The sequence below is a fragment of the Siphateles boraxobius genome, unplaced genomic scaffold, assembly GCF_051911475.1.
Source record: "Siphateles boraxobius isolate OS27281-9 unplaced genomic scaffold, OSU_SipBor_1 35, whole genome shotgun sequence".
Taxonomy (NCBI): domain Eukaryota; kingdom Metazoa; phylum Chordata; class Actinopteri; order Cypriniformes; family Leuciscidae; genus Siphateles; species Siphateles boraxobius.
In genome coordinates this window covers 7,565,001-7,582,274 of record NW_027508975.1, presented here as the reverse complement: position 1 = coordinate 7,582,274, position 17,274 = coordinate 7,565,001, and the positions used below count along the sequence as shown (strand labels likewise).

General features: G+C 36.7%; 2 protein-coding genes across 3 annotated transcripts; one reads left to right on the top strand and one right to left on the bottom strand.

Annotated features, from left to right (window-relative positions):
* Positions 1-4,505, top strand: ccn4a (cellular communication network factor 4a). Its single transcript, XM_077196180.1, has 5 exons — positions 1-263; positions 1,833-2,124; positions 2,358-2,612; positions 3,367-3,560; positions 3,677-4,505. Exons 1-5 carry the CDS (start codon positions 219-221, stop codon positions 3,974-3,976), a joined length of 1,086 nt encoding a protein of 361 aa, XP_077052295.1. The 5' UTR covers positions 1-218; the 3' UTR covers positions 3,977-4,505.
* On the bottom strand, positions 4,503-16,465 carry ndrg1a (N-myc downstream regulated 1a). Of its 2 annotated transcripts, XM_077196178.1 has the most exons (16): positions 16,304-16,465; positions 12,740-12,811; positions 12,594-12,629; positions 10,507-10,612; positions 10,218-10,338; positions 10,069-10,131; positions 9,923-9,983; positions 9,626-9,712; positions 9,482-9,538; positions 9,283-9,386; positions 9,138-9,200; positions 9,004-9,055; positions 8,763-8,810; positions 8,339-8,374; positions 8,051-8,102; positions 4,503-5,814 (listed from the first exon to the last, which is right to left on the bottom strand). In XM_077196178.1, exons 2-16 carry the CDS (start codon positions 12,794-12,796, stop codon positions 5,576-5,578), a joined length of 1,182 nt encoding a protein of 393 aa, XP_077052293.1. In that variant the 5' UTR covers positions 12,797-12,811; positions 16,304-16,465; the 3' UTR covers positions 4,503-5,575. The 2 variants fall into 2 exon arrangements, with proteins under 2 accessions (XP_077052293.1, XP_077052294.1); XM_077196179.1 differs by lacking the exons at positions 12,594-12,629; positions 12,740-12,811; positions 16,304-16,465 and adding an exon at positions 11,007-11,172.
* Between the last annotated feature and the right edge of the window lie 809 nt (positions 16,466-17,274).

Sequence of the window (17,274 nt, the reverse complement as noted above, 5' to 3'; positions counted from 1 at the left end):
AATGCGGTGTGTGTGTGTGTGTGTGTGTGTGTGTGTGTGTGTGTGTGTGTGTGTGTGTGTGTGTGTGTGTGTGTGTGTGTGTGTGTGTGTGTGTGTGTGTGTGTGTTTGGCTATTCTCTCTCTCAGGTCACCAAGTGAATGGATCCGGATCGCGTATGGGCAATTTTTTAAGCACCCTCTAACCTTGGATTCAATGCATTTATCACTCGGCATCAGTGATGACTTGGCTTCTGTTGTGGGGTCTTCTTGCTTGTGTACCACAGGTAAGAAACATAATTATTTATTTAAGGGTTATTTATTCAACTCTCATTGAAATCATATCGTAATAAACGCATGCAGTTAAATCCATGCATGCCCAGTAGGCTACAGATGGTTGATTTCATCACTGGAGCTGACATTTGTTATTTGGAGACAAAACAAATATTCGGTGGAAAAAATATTAATGAATAATATCTGAATTTGTGTTAACAGAAAGATTCTGCCTACACATTACAATTGATTTTACATACATACCTGATTAAATTTAATTTAAAAATAATTATTATAATATTATTTATTTTCTGTGTAAAATAAAATTAATATAAAAAATAAATATATTAGAGCAGCTTAAAATTATTCTCAAATATATTCTACTCGCTAATAAGTGTTTAAAATGAGACCCCTTCCTTATTATCAGACGTTATTACGTAACAGTTTTGGCATCAGTAATACTAATCCCCTATTTTTTTCATCACATTTAAAAAAAAAAGAATCCACATAATTAAAATGTAAATACGCTTTAAATATGTGACAGGCATTCTTAACAAATTACCTAATGTTTCACGCATTTAAGGAATGCAATGACAACACATGACATTGTGTGAGACACTTGACGTGTGAGACTATACTGCCACCCTGTGGACTGAAACTAACATGTTTGTCAAGAGATGCATAGTGAGTATTCAGAGAAATACTCTTATTGGTTCAAATTATTTGACATTTTTAATGCAAAATTCGCTCCATTTTGTCTTTGAACATGACAGCCACCCTCTGTGTTTTAGATACTTGGAACTGCCACACTGACGGCATTCTTATGCCTTAATTATATGAACTATAGCAACTTTCTGGTGCTAATCTCACACAGGCTATAAGAGGTCAAAGGTTAAGGATCCCTACAGCTGTAAACCACCAGTTCGGTTTACTCTGTGTGTGTTGCCATATCAGTCGGTCATGTTAATCAAACATGAGGGCGTAAAGCAGTCAACTTCAAGAGGTGCCTGCTATTAAAATCATTTATCATCATGACCTGTCCGTTAAAACTCCATTATTTACACTTATTTGACTACCATAATTGATGGGGTACAAAAAAAAAGTGACATTGGCTACCATAAGATGATGAATATTTTTGTCTACCCACCCATTCTATTTGTTTCTTGACCTGAGGTGCAATAATTTGCCAGTACAAAATGAGATCCATAAACTGACAACAAATCTATTGCTATTATAATTTGATACATGCAGGAAAGTGTAATTAGAATTGGTTCATTGCTCTGAGATATAGTCGTTTCTTATGTATTGGCGAGTAATGAAGCTATATAGATTACAATTATAAATGGCAGCATAAACTGCATTTAGAGGCTAAACTGAAATGTTTTACATGTCTGAGATAAATAACAACAAATGAAGATGTTTATCTGTTTCACCTAAGACTAAATCATGTAGTGAGAATATTTAAATGCTTCATTTCGACCCATTTTTCACAATGTATTTAGCCAGGAGAGAACTTGAGGGAAAGAGAAACAAAAGCCTAAATGTGTCAGAAACAGGAATCTGTTGGGACTTGTGTCTTCTAGATTCACAGGGCATTTTCCCAGGATTCTTCTAAGATGCTGTCCATACCAGAGCCCGTGTCCCCGGAGCCCTATAACCGCACCCAGTACTGCCAATGGCCCTGCGAATGCCCTGAAACTCCCCCCACCTGTCCGCCAGGAGTTAGCCTGATCACGGATGGCTGCGATTGCTGCCAAGCATGTGCTAAACAGGTGGGGGAGGTTTGCAACGAGAAAGAAAACTGTGACCATCATCGTGGCCTTTACTGTGATTACAGCGCAGACAAGCCTAGGTACGAAAAAGGAGTATGTGCGTGTAAGTGTCATTGTACTAACACAGCCTTCTTATTAACACTGTTCCGCTCTTAGATTAGATTACGATGAAGATTTAAAGCTTGGATTAAGGTGGCGAAACCCAGATAAACCGGACGCTGAGCAGAATACATTCTCGTCACCTTTTAGCATACGTTTCCATATAAAACACCACATGTATTCACCTTCGATGTGATAAACTTGACTTAACTCATTTTGCTCTTTTTCACTGTCCAGATTTGCCAGGCACTGGCTGTGAGCACAATGGTGTGATCTATCGTAACGGCCAGAGCTTTCAGCCCAATTGCAAATACCAGTGTCTGTGTGTAAATGGGGCGATTGGATGTGTGTCTCTGTGTAATGAGTCTCAGCCCCCCAGGGTCTGGTGCCAGAACCCACAGCGAGTTCGAATCCCCGGCCGCTGCTGTGAGCTGTGGATCTGTGACGAGTCCAGGAGGGGACGCAAGACAGCGCCACGACACACAATGGCCGGTATGATCTCCGGTGTCTGCCGTACTTGAATGGAAACTCATTCTGGGCAGATAAGAATTGATCTGCATAATTAAGAGATAACATAAAGGGATTTATGTTGTCTTCTTTTACTTGTTGTGTTGTGTTGCCAAAAAATATACACCAATATATAATTTGTGGTTTCCAGACCAGGAAAAGTCATGGACATTTTTATAGTAATGTAGTTCTATGACTACATTTTGTTGTCCTGATCAGTTAAATATACTATAAATATATTTTTTATTATAATTATTATTTTAAATATAATGTAAATGTACACTACCGTTCTAAAGTTTGAGGTCGGTAAGATTTAATAAAACAATTTTTAACAAAAAGTCTACAAGAAGGCTTGATATATTTAAAATACATTTTAGAATGTAATTTATTCCTGTGATAGCAAAGCTGAATTTTCAGCATCATTACTCCAGTCTTCAGTGTCACATGATCCTTAAGAAATCTATCTTAAGAGATCTATTATTGTTCTTAATGTTAAAAGCTGGTAACAGTCTGTGATACACTTTTTTTCCCCTGGATTCTTTGATGAATAGAAAGTTAACACCATTTATTTCCAATAGAAATATTTTGTAACATTATGAATGTCTTTACTGTCACTTTTGATAAAATAATAAATTTAAAAAATCCTACGGACCCCAAACTTGAACGGTAGATTATAAATCATTTTTAAATCTCACGAATAAAAAAAAAATCATTCATTGTTTTCTCTGCATTCTTACAGCCCTGTCTAGTATAAAGGACAGCTGGCACAAGAACTGTGTGACCCAGACAACCTCCTGGAGTCCCTGTTCAAAGACCTGTGGCCGTGGAGTGTCTTTACGCATAACTAACAACAACAAGCAGTGTCAGATGGCCAAAGAGAGCAGACTCTGCAACATCCGGCCTTGCAAAGTGGACATCACAAAGCACATCAAGGTACATCAAGAGCACAAACATCAGATTTATTGTAATATATAGAATATCAAATTTCCAACTGAGAGCGATATGAATGACTATAGTGAATAAAATGATGTTTTTTGACTCTCCACAAGCCTGGAAAGAAGTGCTTGAATATCTACAAGGTGGAGAGGCCACACAACTTCACCATGTCTGGCTGCACTAGTACAAAAACATATTGGCCCAAATATTGTGGAGTGTGTACTGATGAGCGCTGCTGCATCCCCTTCAAATCGAAGACCGTGGAGGTCGACTTTCAGTGCCCGAACGGATCCAGCTTCACCTGGCAGGTCATGTGGATTAACGCCTGCTTCTGCAACCTGAGCTGTAAGAACCCCAATGACATATTTACAGATCTAGAGCAATACCATGAGAGAAGTGAGATTGGAAACTGAGTGTACAAGACATTGCAGAAAAGTCAATATTAAGATTTGGGTGAAAGCCACAGATTTGTTTTTCTTTAATTTGTTAATATTTAATCGACCATCATCATTCTTTCTTGTATGAGACTTTTTTTTCCTATTGGAAAATTTGAAATAAACTGACATTTCCTAATATATGCTATTTTAAGACTATGTGGCCTCTTGCAACCAAATTATTCACATCTGTTAGGTTATTTCAACCAAGATTATTATTTTTGTCACATTGTGACAAATATATCCTTTTGTACAAATGATGTAAGTAATCGATATGTAGGACTTTTGTAGGTAGAGGTTTTAATTTATGCAAAGTCTATGTAAAGAAGAAATCTATATTGCTTTTTGTGATTTCATAACTTTTTTCCACATTTACTGTATGCTCTTAAATGATGCTATAGTCCTTGGAGCAAGTTATGCGTTATAAAGTTTGACCTTCCATATACTATACTGTGTGTATGTATGGACACAGTTCTGAGTTATCAAATAAACAGACAAAAAAAACTGAGTAACCAGCTTTTTATTTTCTTTTTTTAATAAATACAAACTGTTATTCCATTAAAAATGCAGTGCATCAGGTTGTTTTACATCTTTACAAAGCGAGGGGCCTTACCAAGCTGCAAGCATTTGTTTTAGTGTGCGTGTAAGAGCCGGTGTGTTGCTTATTTATCTGTCTTTCCGTGTGATCCTTCGCTTTTTTTTCAACGCCTTGAGAAAAAAAATCCAGTCCAAGTAGAGGATTCCATGGCACATTTTGTTCTGTTGTGCTTGATTGCATAGAAATCATTACATACAAAAAAAAAAAAAAATGTCACTCATATACAGACATTTTCCTGTATCCTTATATCTACACATTGTTTTGTTGAATTTAAACTAATGTTAAAACAATTGATCCATAAAAATTATTTAGAATTAATTTTTTTAGGAGCATAATTTACTGAGTTACAAATATAACCCAAAATATTGGGACACACACAGGGAAATGAAAATCAACACATTAGGGGCTTATACCTTAGTTTTATAAGGTAGATTAGCATCATGAAAAAAATACCACCATCTCTACTCTGTGGTCAACCCATCCCTTTTCCATTCAGTGAGGTCCATTTCAACATATACAGATTATACAAATTAATTATGCACTCAAACTAGCATGAAAAAGGTGTGGTGTAATAACTTGACAGAAGAAATTAAATTGCAGACTAGAGATCAACACAAATTTACAAACATGTGCCATTCTCAGTGCCCAGTATACTTTGATGATGACCATCACAATATCTCTGTGCTGCATTGCCTCTAACAACAACAAGACAGCCATTGCGCAGGGTGCAAAAAAAACCAACTCCATCATCCTCTCCTCCATCCACCCTAGCCACTCCTTCCTCAGCTTTTCCCCAGGAAATCGTCTTAAACACAAGACACTTTGGCGTAAATGCTCTCTGACTAATAAAATGGTGCCTGAGGGACCCCTGTGGGAAACATGCGGCAGTCTTGTTGCGTGGGGAGTTAGTGGCAGTGCAGCACAGTCAGAACAGAGAGGTTAATGCATGTGTGAGATGGACCGGAGACAAGGTCACCAGTCTAACAGGACACTTCGGTGGACTTGGGAGCCTGGTCCACAGAACTGTCCATGTTGTCGGTGTGTGAACGTCCGCGTTGGTTTTCGGAGGTGTGGGCTCGAGCGCGGCCTTCATTGGTGTGGGAGCGACTGCGGTTGCCCTCGTTGGTGTGCGACCTGCTGCGGTTCCCATCAAAGGAGGTGATGCTGGATCCGGATGCTGTGCGGGAACGGACCAGGCGGGTCATGCTGGCAGAGGGCACTGAGAGGCAGAGGAAGACCGATTAGGATACATATTTGAACGTTTTTTGCATTTGCTTATCAAATCTGATGTATGAATTATGTTAAAACACATGTCTCCAAGTTTAATATAAAGAAACACTACCGTTCAAAAGTTTGGGATCGGTAGTATATTTTATGTTTTTGAAAGATTTCTCTTATGCTCACTAAGGCTACATATATTTGATCAAAAATACAATACCATTATGAAATATTACAACCCTTTTCTTTTTTTTATATATTTTAAAATGTAATTTGTTCCAGTGATGGCAAAGCTGAATTGTCAGCATCATTACTCCAGTCAGTGTCACATGATCCTTCTGATTTGCTGCACAAGAAACATTTATTATTAATGGTGAAAATATTTTTTTGTAGAAACTGGTGCATTTTTTTGATAAATAGAAATTCTGACTTTTTAACATTATACATGTCAGTCACTTCTGATCAGTTCACAGTGTCCTTGGTGAATAATAAAAAAAAAAAATTTACTTACTGATCCCAAAGTTGTTAGACAACTTTTCAAAATGAGACATTTCACTTTAAGAAAAGGTCAAATTGAGCAAGTCGGGTTGAAATTTAAATCACACCTCTAGAGTGCAGCACAGCCCCGTCATTTATATTGTTATTTGTACACGACTTTCACATGAGGGTGTTTCTGCAACTGGGCACTTTTAAGTCCCAGCAGTGAAATTTTAGATTTATGTTAAAATTTGTCATTTGATGTTTCATAAATATATTCACAGTGCCATTACACACCTTGACAAAAAATATAATTACTGATTAATGTGATTAAATATAATATTATGAAGCATTTATAGCTCAAAACACCATTTTTGTTAATGTCCCACACCTGTGGTCTCAACGTTGAGATGCATAAAATAAGCTAATTTAATTACAATTTGACATTATTTCAAATGGAATTGTTTAATGTACATATTCATTTAAAGCATCTTAAAATTGTTTATATTATTTACTGATCATTTTTATGATTTTTTTTAACTAAATGTGCCTGTCCCACACTTTTGAGTCCTTACCGCAACAATGAAAAAAAGCTTTTATTATGAAATTTTATCGAACACAAGTCTAGTTTCTATGGAAACAGAAATTATCACTTGAGCACATTGCTGACAGACTGGGCCACCACACTACCTCACTCACAAGATACCAAAAAAATAAAGGTAACCATCATCTTTCATGCTCTAGTATTTATTGTGTGTCCTTACTATTCAGCTTAACAATTGTGTATTTTGAACTACATTTTAAAAATAAATGTGTATTACTGTTGAATTCATGTATATTAAGATGCTAAGAGTCAAAACTAATTTGGTAGGCCTTGCTAGCTGCCAATTAGCTAAAATATTGGCAAAAATGTCATTTCCGCAACATGTCTTTACCGCAGCATATTTAGGTGTTGCGGTAAAGACCTTGTGTTGCGGAAGAGACAAATTCAAGGTTTACTGTATATTAAATTAAAAATATTCTGTTTATTATTAGTACTGAAGTATATATATAGTATATATATAAACATGCCATTTTTTAACCCTAGATTTTAACATTGTGTCCTTACCGACACATGATGTCATTACCGCAGCACTGCTCTATTTTCATTTTTTTCACATTTTCATTTTCAAAAAAATTTTTACACTTAAGCTGAGATGATTAACTCATTGAAATTGCAACATCTGTCATAAAAAGTTAAATATGTTATCTTTTGTGTGTATTGAAACAATTGACATCTAAGGTTACTGTACATTTTTTACATGGTATAGAAAAAAACATGAAATTCCCTATTTTGTATATTATTTTTTTATATCAGTATTTACAAAACTGCATCAAATTTGAAAAAGCTATTTAAATATTTTTTTATAGAAATTACTAAAGAAAAATGTATAAAATTAACGTTATTGTAACGTTGCGGTAAGGACACTTTAAGAAAATGACCCGAAATACATAAAAAATAAACATGTTCCAGATTAAAATCTTAACGACTACATTCTATTTTGTGTACATTTTTATATGTATTACAGACTGTGATAGTTAAAATTGAAATTCATAGAGGTTGATTTTTTTTAAATTGGGATAGTCAAAAGTGCCCGTAGTTGCAGAAACACCCATGAACAAAGAAGTTCAGCCACTGCACCATGGGTATTTTTTATAAAGATACAGCTGTATGGTAAAATACAGAATATACTGAACAAAAAGACAACAACAATACTTACTGTAACCCATGCCCTGAATGAAGTACTTGAAAGCCTCTGTTAGCTTTCCAGGCTAAGGAGACAAAAACACCTAATCAGGTCGAGGTGGAAAACAGATTTCACTAAGTACATGTTGAGAAACAGGATGGTTTCTAACAGCTGGTAACAGCAGGTGGCAATCTGAGAATTAGAACTGTGCCATTGCCGGCCGTAATGAGATTAGTGCGCGCTTCATCCCTAATGATCATCCTGTACCTTGAGCAAACTTGTAAATTAATCTAAATGATCATAAACTTTATAAATACACACCTGGTCGACCTGGGGCAAGCCTCCACAGTCCGCCATCTGAAGAAAGAAGAGGCACATGAAGTGTTGGTTAAAAGGCAGGGAAAACACAAATGCGTCACTGCTTGTTTCTCATTTCTGTTTCTGCCATTCATCCAGGTGTCTAAAACACCTAGTGGTCCATTAACACCACTGGTCTCAGCACTTATCGGTGATAAATAGGCCATTTGGGACGCCATAAACCTAATTCTTAGTCTACCTGAGGGTGGGCTGTGGAAAATTAGGTCAGCCAAGGTAAAAATCACCCCCGAAGCTGGCCAGTGTAGACCGCTTCTGCTCTACCTAGGTAAATTAGTCACTAGATAATGCTGAGCTATCGGAATCTTATCAGCACCGACTTTTCCATGTGGGCTATAAATACCTGCCAGCTTCACTGGAGGCCACTCACCTTAAGCAGTGTGGCTTTGGTCGGGTCCAGCTTTGTGTTGCACTCAACCTGTACAGAAAAATGACATTTTAAACTACTAAATATACATGCAACAGATATGAAGTGTGGAGCAACAGTGGGCAGGTTTAAATACATTTTTTAAAAGTCAGTTTTTAATGAAAAAAAAAGAATAATAATTTTAAACTTACAAGTATGATAAATATAATAAAGTGAAGTAATCCTGGATTCAATTTAAACCTACCACAGCATCCACTGCAGGGGAACTGTCTCCAACCACCAGGAGTGCAGTACATCTAAAAACAGTGTGACAAAGTCATGACTAAAGGAAATCCATCCTACATTCTCTAAACGTTTTTTAAAGAGTTTCAGACTTACTTTAGAGTTCTGACATTGATGTGGCCACCGGGTACAGGCCTCTCGATTTCCAGGTCTCTGCGGCTGTGAAGTGGATGAAAACATTGATTAAATGTTATCTCAACGGACATTGCTATTTAGCAAGACGTTTTAGTATTATGCTTACCTGTTGTAGGACTTGACAAAGAGTTCCAGATTGAACTGGTTCATGTCATTCACAATGTGGTGACGGTACCTGCCAATGAGATCATGGTTCTGTTGGATTTCCTCCTGGAGAAATAACAATAATAAACCCATTCATGTTAATATAAATTCATGAATTAAAAAAAAAATCTAAATTGGTTCGGACATTAAACTTGACCTACCTTTCCGAACAGGTGAGAGATGAGCATGTCAGGCATGGCATGAGTCCAACCAGAGATCTGTAAGATATGTGAATAATGAGCCCGTGACAGACACAAAAGCTTGAAACGCTATATAAATTATAAATTTTTGTGGTTGGCACTCACTTTATGTGCTGCCCAGTCCATCCAGCCTTCAGCACATGGGTTGATGTTTATTAGCACAAGGCCTTCCACCATATCAGGGTAATCCAACTGAAAAAGAAAACAGTATTTCATCAAAACACATTTAAACGCTTATTTAATAATAAAGAAACCGCAAGTCAAGCTGTATTTTTGGGACATTCCTAAATCAGCTAAACTAGCCAAATGAATGCCAAAATCCACAGGAAAAGAACCTCTCTTTATCCTGGTTTAATTAAAACTTGAAATCACTTAATAAATCAAAAAAGAAATCAAACTCACAGCAAACTTAGCAAGGATATAAGCACCTGCTCCAACAGCCAAGCCAATCACACTCTTCAGTCTGTGGGATTTAAGAAAATCAGTTTAGGATTAAAAAAATTCTGAAATCTACCTTAAGCTGTTAAATAATAAAATAAACACCTCACCCAAAATGTTTAAGGATTGATGGAAGAGTCTCAGACAGTTGGTCCATGGAAGGGTACTCATATCTATAAATATACACAAAAGTTAATGATTATATTTCTGCATTAATTTATAGATATCCACTTGTCCATCTAAATATATCATAACTCACCCAGTGGAGAAGCTGCTAGCTCCCTCTTGCTGCCCTGGTGCATCTACATGACACACAGCAAAGTGCTGCATGATCTCTTGCATGTCCTCATGGCTGAACAAAGGTTCAAAGCAGCTTTTGTCTACCGGAGAAGCATAATATATACATTAAAACCTTTATACTTACGAAGAACCTCTTGATTATCATGTCTTGTAAAGCAAAACAAAAACAAAAATCCCTTAAAAAGATTTAAGGGATTTTTCAACAGTTTTATGATTGGAGATACAGTTTAAGATGTAGAACAGCTTACGGTTCAGTCCAATATCATGGAAGGTGAGAATGACGGGCCGGTCACCCTTAGGAACTCCTTTCATGGTACAGTGGATTCTGCCAAATGGAGTCTCCACATCATGTTCCTACATGACAAGACAATGCTTATCAGCATCTGCTGAGCCATCATAAACACCATTAATCTGATCTGCAATACAATTTACTCCAATTCTACACAATTCTGTGTAATTAATACCCTTCAGTTTTGTGACTGTTTTAACAGAGTAGCCAGCCATGCAATTTAATGTAACATTTAAGGGCAAGCACAAGTTGAAACCTGTCTGAAAATGAACCACAGACCAACTGCAAACATTTTAACGCTCTATGCACTTTGGTTATAAATCTAAAGCTCACAGTCCATGAAAACTAACCGTCTGATTTCACAAAGCATCAAACCCCAATTATAACTGTTCCTTTCTGTCAAAATGAAATCTAAAATGTAAAATATGAGCAAAAAGCAAGATGAAGGCTTCTACTCACAGCGACTTCAATCTCGAATACTAATTCCATTTCAGAGTCTTCCAGAACCATGGCTGCCAGCTTAGTAAATTACTATTAGTAAATCAGTAATTAGTAGAAGTGATGTGAATGAATATAAGATCCGATTGCAAGTAAGCTCCTGTGGCACTTTGTTAATATTCATCTGTGCGCAGGGTTTTATACCCCTGTTGCTGTCGCTCGACATAAGTCCCCATGCTCCCAGCATGCTTTGCACCAAGATCAAAACAAGTTAATTCTAGTTAACGACATCCGTAAATTGGATCAGCCTGTGTCAGGTGCTTGGAGTAGCCAACTCTAGGCCATCGGAAACTTGGGCATGTGCAGCCAAACTATAATGTGATGATTGGGGTGGCGGTTCACATTGAATAATTGTTGTCTTCAAGTAAATCAGCATTTTTTCAGTCTAAAAAAAGTACATTTGAAAGACCACAAAATACTGTGACTAAATAAAACCACAAAATAAAATGACTAAAATAACATTTCCAATGAGATTCTGTATTTCTTTACGTTTTCCCATGTTTCAAAATAGAAGCTGCATAACCACTAAACCAACAAATCATAAACCATCTCCAACGGATTGAACTTTAACTTTCAATTTAACTTTCTCAAAGTTAATTTAACACTAGTGACAAACAATACCAAATAACCGCCATGCACTGCAAGAGTCATTGAGAAAAGTCTTTGAGTGCAGGTCTCCGGTCAAAGATCAACTGGCTGACGCTGTAGAAACTAGTTTGAGCTGCCTCAAATTGAAGCACAAGCTGCAACATCTAACATCCTTAACACTGACAAGGACATAAACATCTTGGCTTTGTATAGTGACTGAACACAAACATATGTTGTCTCCCTATTGGCACTAATCTCTTTAAACGGGACGAGGCCTACGTGAGCGGCTCAGGCAGATGGCTGGTGTATCCCACGTCATAGAAGCTGAACACTCTTATTGAACACATGACCCAAACTTCAGGACTTTAATCTGTGTGAGGATCAGCACGCAAGGCCAGTTGGATGCGTCTCAGAATTGCTGTAATGCAATGGTGTCATGACTGGCAAAAACTTTTCAGTTAAAACTTCTGTCCAGAGTAAAGTCCTTCCTATAGTTTAAAGGTCTCGAAAGAGTTATACATACTTCCGTCTCATCTCGTTTGGATTATTGTACTTCCTTATATGTTGGATTATCCCAGTCATCTGTTACGGTTTTAAATGGTTCAAAATGCTGCAGCCAGATTTTTTACTAGGGTTTGTAAACGAGAACATATTACTCCAATTTTAATGCCAGTGCGTTAAAAAGTTGAATTGAATGGTCTGGCATCATCTTATGTTTCTGAACTTTTAAACTTGAATTTGCCGGTCAGATACTTGGGGTCCTCAAACAATAATACTCTTTCCTTTCCAAGATCAAGGTTGAAGTTGAGAAGTGACCGTGCATTTGCAGTTGCTGGACCTAGGCTATGGAATAGTCAGTGTGTGTGTGTGTGTGTGTGTGTGTGTGTATAGCCTTAGTTAGTTAGCAAAATTACAGAATCAAAAAAACATTCAAATAAAATCCAATAATGAAATGCTTGCCTTAATCACCAGCTGCTGGACAGCCTCCCTTAACCCCTAGAAGAGAGAAACAGTGAAAGTTAATACTATACGTGTTCACTACTTTCGTATGCATAAATATGTACATTCATTACAAATCTAGACCAAGACAACGGTGTTTCCCATACTTGCAAATCCCTGTCCACAAGCAGAGGCTTTGACTCAATGACCTGGATATCATCCATTCTCAATGAGGACACCTAGAGGTAGGACAAAGCTGACATTAACACAACAAATAATAACACTTCAAATAATTTACCGCTAACTTCCTCCATTGTTTTGGAGTAAGTTCCATGTTTTTGTTTTGGTGTAATTCATCTTTGTAATTCAACAACTTTATGAGTGGATCTCCTAAATGGAATCAAGGAAATAAGATGTGCTAAATTGCTCTTTTGTTCTGCTTAAAAGCCTTAAACATTGTCACTGTCATGACAAAGTATTTATTTCTTAATTTACAGTTTCATGTTTTCAAGGTTCAAGGATATTTTATGCGTCACATACTGTACATATATGTAATGAAGGGCAGTGAAAAGCTCCTCCCTAGTTTCTTATTCCAGTGCAACAAGAATAATAATAGACTATCAAGAATATTACGTGAATAAAAAAAATAAGAAATGTGCATTTAATGTATTATAAAGATGAATAAAGAATACAAAATGCTAAATATAATAAATTATACAATATATTTGTTCATCATGTTATGTTCAGTATAATTTCATATTAAAAACAATTTCATAACATTATTTTTCCAACTGTAATCAGGGGTAAATTTATTTGATCCCACTCCTGTAGCATTACATAGTGTATATAAACGCACGCGATCACTGTATTTGCAGTTTTAGATCCAGGTTTTGCAATTTTGGAGTTTAACTACAGCAAAACATACACATTTCGCAAAAATTTCTTTGTGTGTGATGATAATTATTATATCCTTAGCTTTTACAAATAGCCCAATTGTTTTTTCATGATGCAGATCATGCTTTTCTAAAAGACGCTCATGTTGATGCCCATGCAAATTGAACGAGAACTTGAACAGGCTCTTTGTCTGCCTGAGGTTTCTAAAGGTCACGTCAGGCTTTTCCTCTGTAGCGGGTCTGGACGCTACACACAGGAAGCCACAGACACAGCTGCTTCCATGGCTCCTGCAGTCCCACCACCCCTTAAACACTAGCCATTTTTTCCAGCTCTGCTCCAAAACCGCCATGAAAGCCTTTGTGTCTTATCATCCCACAGGTTCAAGGAGAGTTCCTGTACCAAGCCCCTATAAAAAAGGCACCAATTGATTTTCTAATTCACAGACGAGCTCTAGGAACCAAGCCAAGCTGTTGATCAAGAGGAATTTCTGTGGTTCAAAAAGCATGATTGTGCAGTCCAATCTAGGTTTCTGAGGTTTCTACAGAAGCCCCCTACACACATTCCTGACTAGAATTATGTAAGAACTGAAATTACTTGTGAATACTAACCAAGCTAGAAGAAATCAGCTTAATATGAGATGTTTTTTATTTTTAAATATAGAATAAAAATCAAATACAAGTCAACAAGTAACGGTCCGCTGGCAAGTAGGTCACCGGCTTGTTTTTCAGTCACCTGCCCTTATGGCCTCTCTTTACTAATCTTTTACCTGGGAGTGGCTGGCAGTGGCAGTAATGTCTCAGCAGGATATAAACTGCAGTAACATAAGGACAGATCCTGCCCTTCCCATACCCTAAAACACTCACTATACTTCAAAACATCCTAATTCACCTGTCCATCTCTCCAGACCAGGTTTCCATTTGTTTACAATGGTAAACATGACTTACTAATATCTTAAATTAAATATTGGAACTGATAACGGATACATTGTATATTTGTATGAACATGTGCAAATGTTTGTTCTCATTAACTTTGGTTGCTATATTGCATCAAAATCAGTAACTATTTTTATGTTGAAACATACAGTACCAGTATTTCATACAGAGGAGAGGAAAATGCTTCTTTCACTTCCCATAACCATTTCTTCTTTTTTCAGTGATTTCCAAATTTTAATTAACTGTGTCTGAAAATGTAACTATAATCACAGTTTCAGAATCATCAGTTAAGCCCATCTGCAGAAACAATGACTGCTTCCCTAATCTTTGGGAATCTTGAAATCCACAATTGATCTAAATCTGGAAGCCTGGTATTAAAATTGAAATTAAACATGCGTTGAGTACACCTCTATTCTTATATTGTGAGATTTTAATGCACATTAGATCGATGACTGCAGGGGTGCTGCATTCTTACAAAAGCAATAATACTTTTTGACCTATAACACTAACAGACAATAATCTCTGCTCTTTACAGCCATGTATGCATAACTTTATAATCGATATACATATTTTATACAATTTCCTTCATGTCATTTTTAAAATCAGTAAAGATGTCTATATACAGCCTGCTCTGAAGAGGCTACATAAAGCATTCTTTAAAAAAAAACACAGCTCTGATGCACCTCAGGCCCTAGTATCAGAGGTGGCTCTGATGCTGCTTTACTTTTGTGCAAATAATTATTTTAAGGGGCAGTTGTGGCCTAATGGGTAGAGAGTAGGACTCGATTCTCAATACTGGTGGGGAAAATGTAGGTGGGACAGCACTCTCTTCCTCGCTCAATGCCCACGACTGAGGTGCCCTTGAACAACCCTAACCCCAATCACTCCACAGGCGCCACAGAAAATTGCTGCCCACTGCTCTGGGTGTGTGCATCCATGGTTTCTTGTGTGTGTATGTGTGTGTGTGTGTGTGTGTGTGTGTGTGTGTGTGTGTGTGTGTGTGTGTGTGTGTGTGTGTGTGTGTACCCTACTCATTGCTCCTAATGTGTGAGGAGGTGGACTTGGATGGGTTAAATGCAGATGACAAATTATGAGTGTTTAAATCCTTCATTAAATATTTAACTAATTAAATATTATTGTATATACTTCCACATTTTTGTTAAATCCATGCATTTATATATTTGATATATTCCAAATTTAATATTTAATATGTTCAGTTCCTAAGAAAAATTCAAAGCGTATATGGCAACAAAGTAGGCCTAGTCTATTGAATCTTTACGATCTGCTTTGATTAATAGTATTTCACAAATCAGCATATTGTGTCTGATCATGCAAATGATATGTTCAGATAGGTCAGGTGAAATAAAATGTAACCCTTAAAGCTAGATAAATGGTTGACTCTGGTCTGGTCTCAGTAACCTACAGGTACAGGTGGTTATTTTGCATGTATAGCACCTGATTCAGGTCATTAGGAGAAAGCTCCATAAACTTAAGTTTAGTTTGACAGATATTAAACCGAAAGACATACAAAATGTGCAGTGAACTACTGTTAGTAGATATCGTACAGCTCATATTCATTTTACCACTCGAACTCACACTAGCTGCTACTTTGTTGACATTTGCACGTGCAGCCAATCACACGCACGCGCGGAATGATAAACACAGCAAAACAAAAAAATGATAGCGGTTTCGCTGTACAATAATAGCATATGTTTACTTTTTACTGTTTATTGTTGCTGTTATTGATACTGTTAAAACTGGGTACCTTTTCTTCAAAGCTGATAAATACATATCTTGTTCGATATCATGTCCGAGATGTTTTATACACGGTCTGCGGTTTTATTAGATAAAGAAACAGACAATATTGTAACATAAAAAAATGATATATCTCTTTTTATGACTTACCGGTTGATTGTCCCAAGAATAAAAACAAGAAAGTCCAACAAAACTTTAAAGTTTTTGCAGATTTTGAGGGTGACAATTGACTACGTGCTGCTCGCGACAGGATGTAGAAGGCAGGCAATTATAAAGATGTGTGTTTAGTCAGTCCTGCCCACTCCTCCTTCTATTGGGTAACTTCATCGAGTCATGCCTTCTTTCACGGCATTGTGTGAGATATGATGACTGTGGAAAATTTCTTGATTATATGACTGATCTTCGCATTATAAAATTATTTTTATGTCCCTGCAAGATGAATACTAAATGCATATTAATAATAAAGAATACTTTCAAAACTGGTTATTAGTTTGCATCAATAAAGTAGCCTATTGTTCAGAGTGCATGCCTTTGTATGTGTCCTCTCAACAACACAATGCTTTCACTGTGTTTAGCTTATTTGAGGCAGTGATAACAAGCACATTCACAATGGATACATTGCTCAGAAACTACCAATATGCTGATCATCTCTCAAGCACCATTTACACCACAAACTGAATTAAAGGGAAAAGGAAAAGCAGATATAATTTACTTCTAAAGCTATGTTCAGCATGAGAGACTTTTCAAAACTTTCAGGAGATCACAAATATTTTAGGTTGTTTGATGTAAAGCTGGGCATTTGGCCAGGTCATATTGTGTTGTGGAAAAATACTGAAACCATTGTTAACCAGATAAACTTTTATGATTTTAAGATTTATAGGCAAATACATATTGAATCAAAGAGTTGGCTGCTCAGGGTTCTAAACTGGGTTAAAGAGAATACAAACTGATAAGGATTGTGGACTTTTACCTGACAGGTTTATATCTCTGTGTACACAGAACAGAGTTTCTCATGGAGTCTGGTGCTACACTCATTTTTAACCATCCACCTACCATCTCCATTTATATATAAAAACAAACTTGATTCCTGCAGTAGCTACTAATAACGTCATAGAGCTATA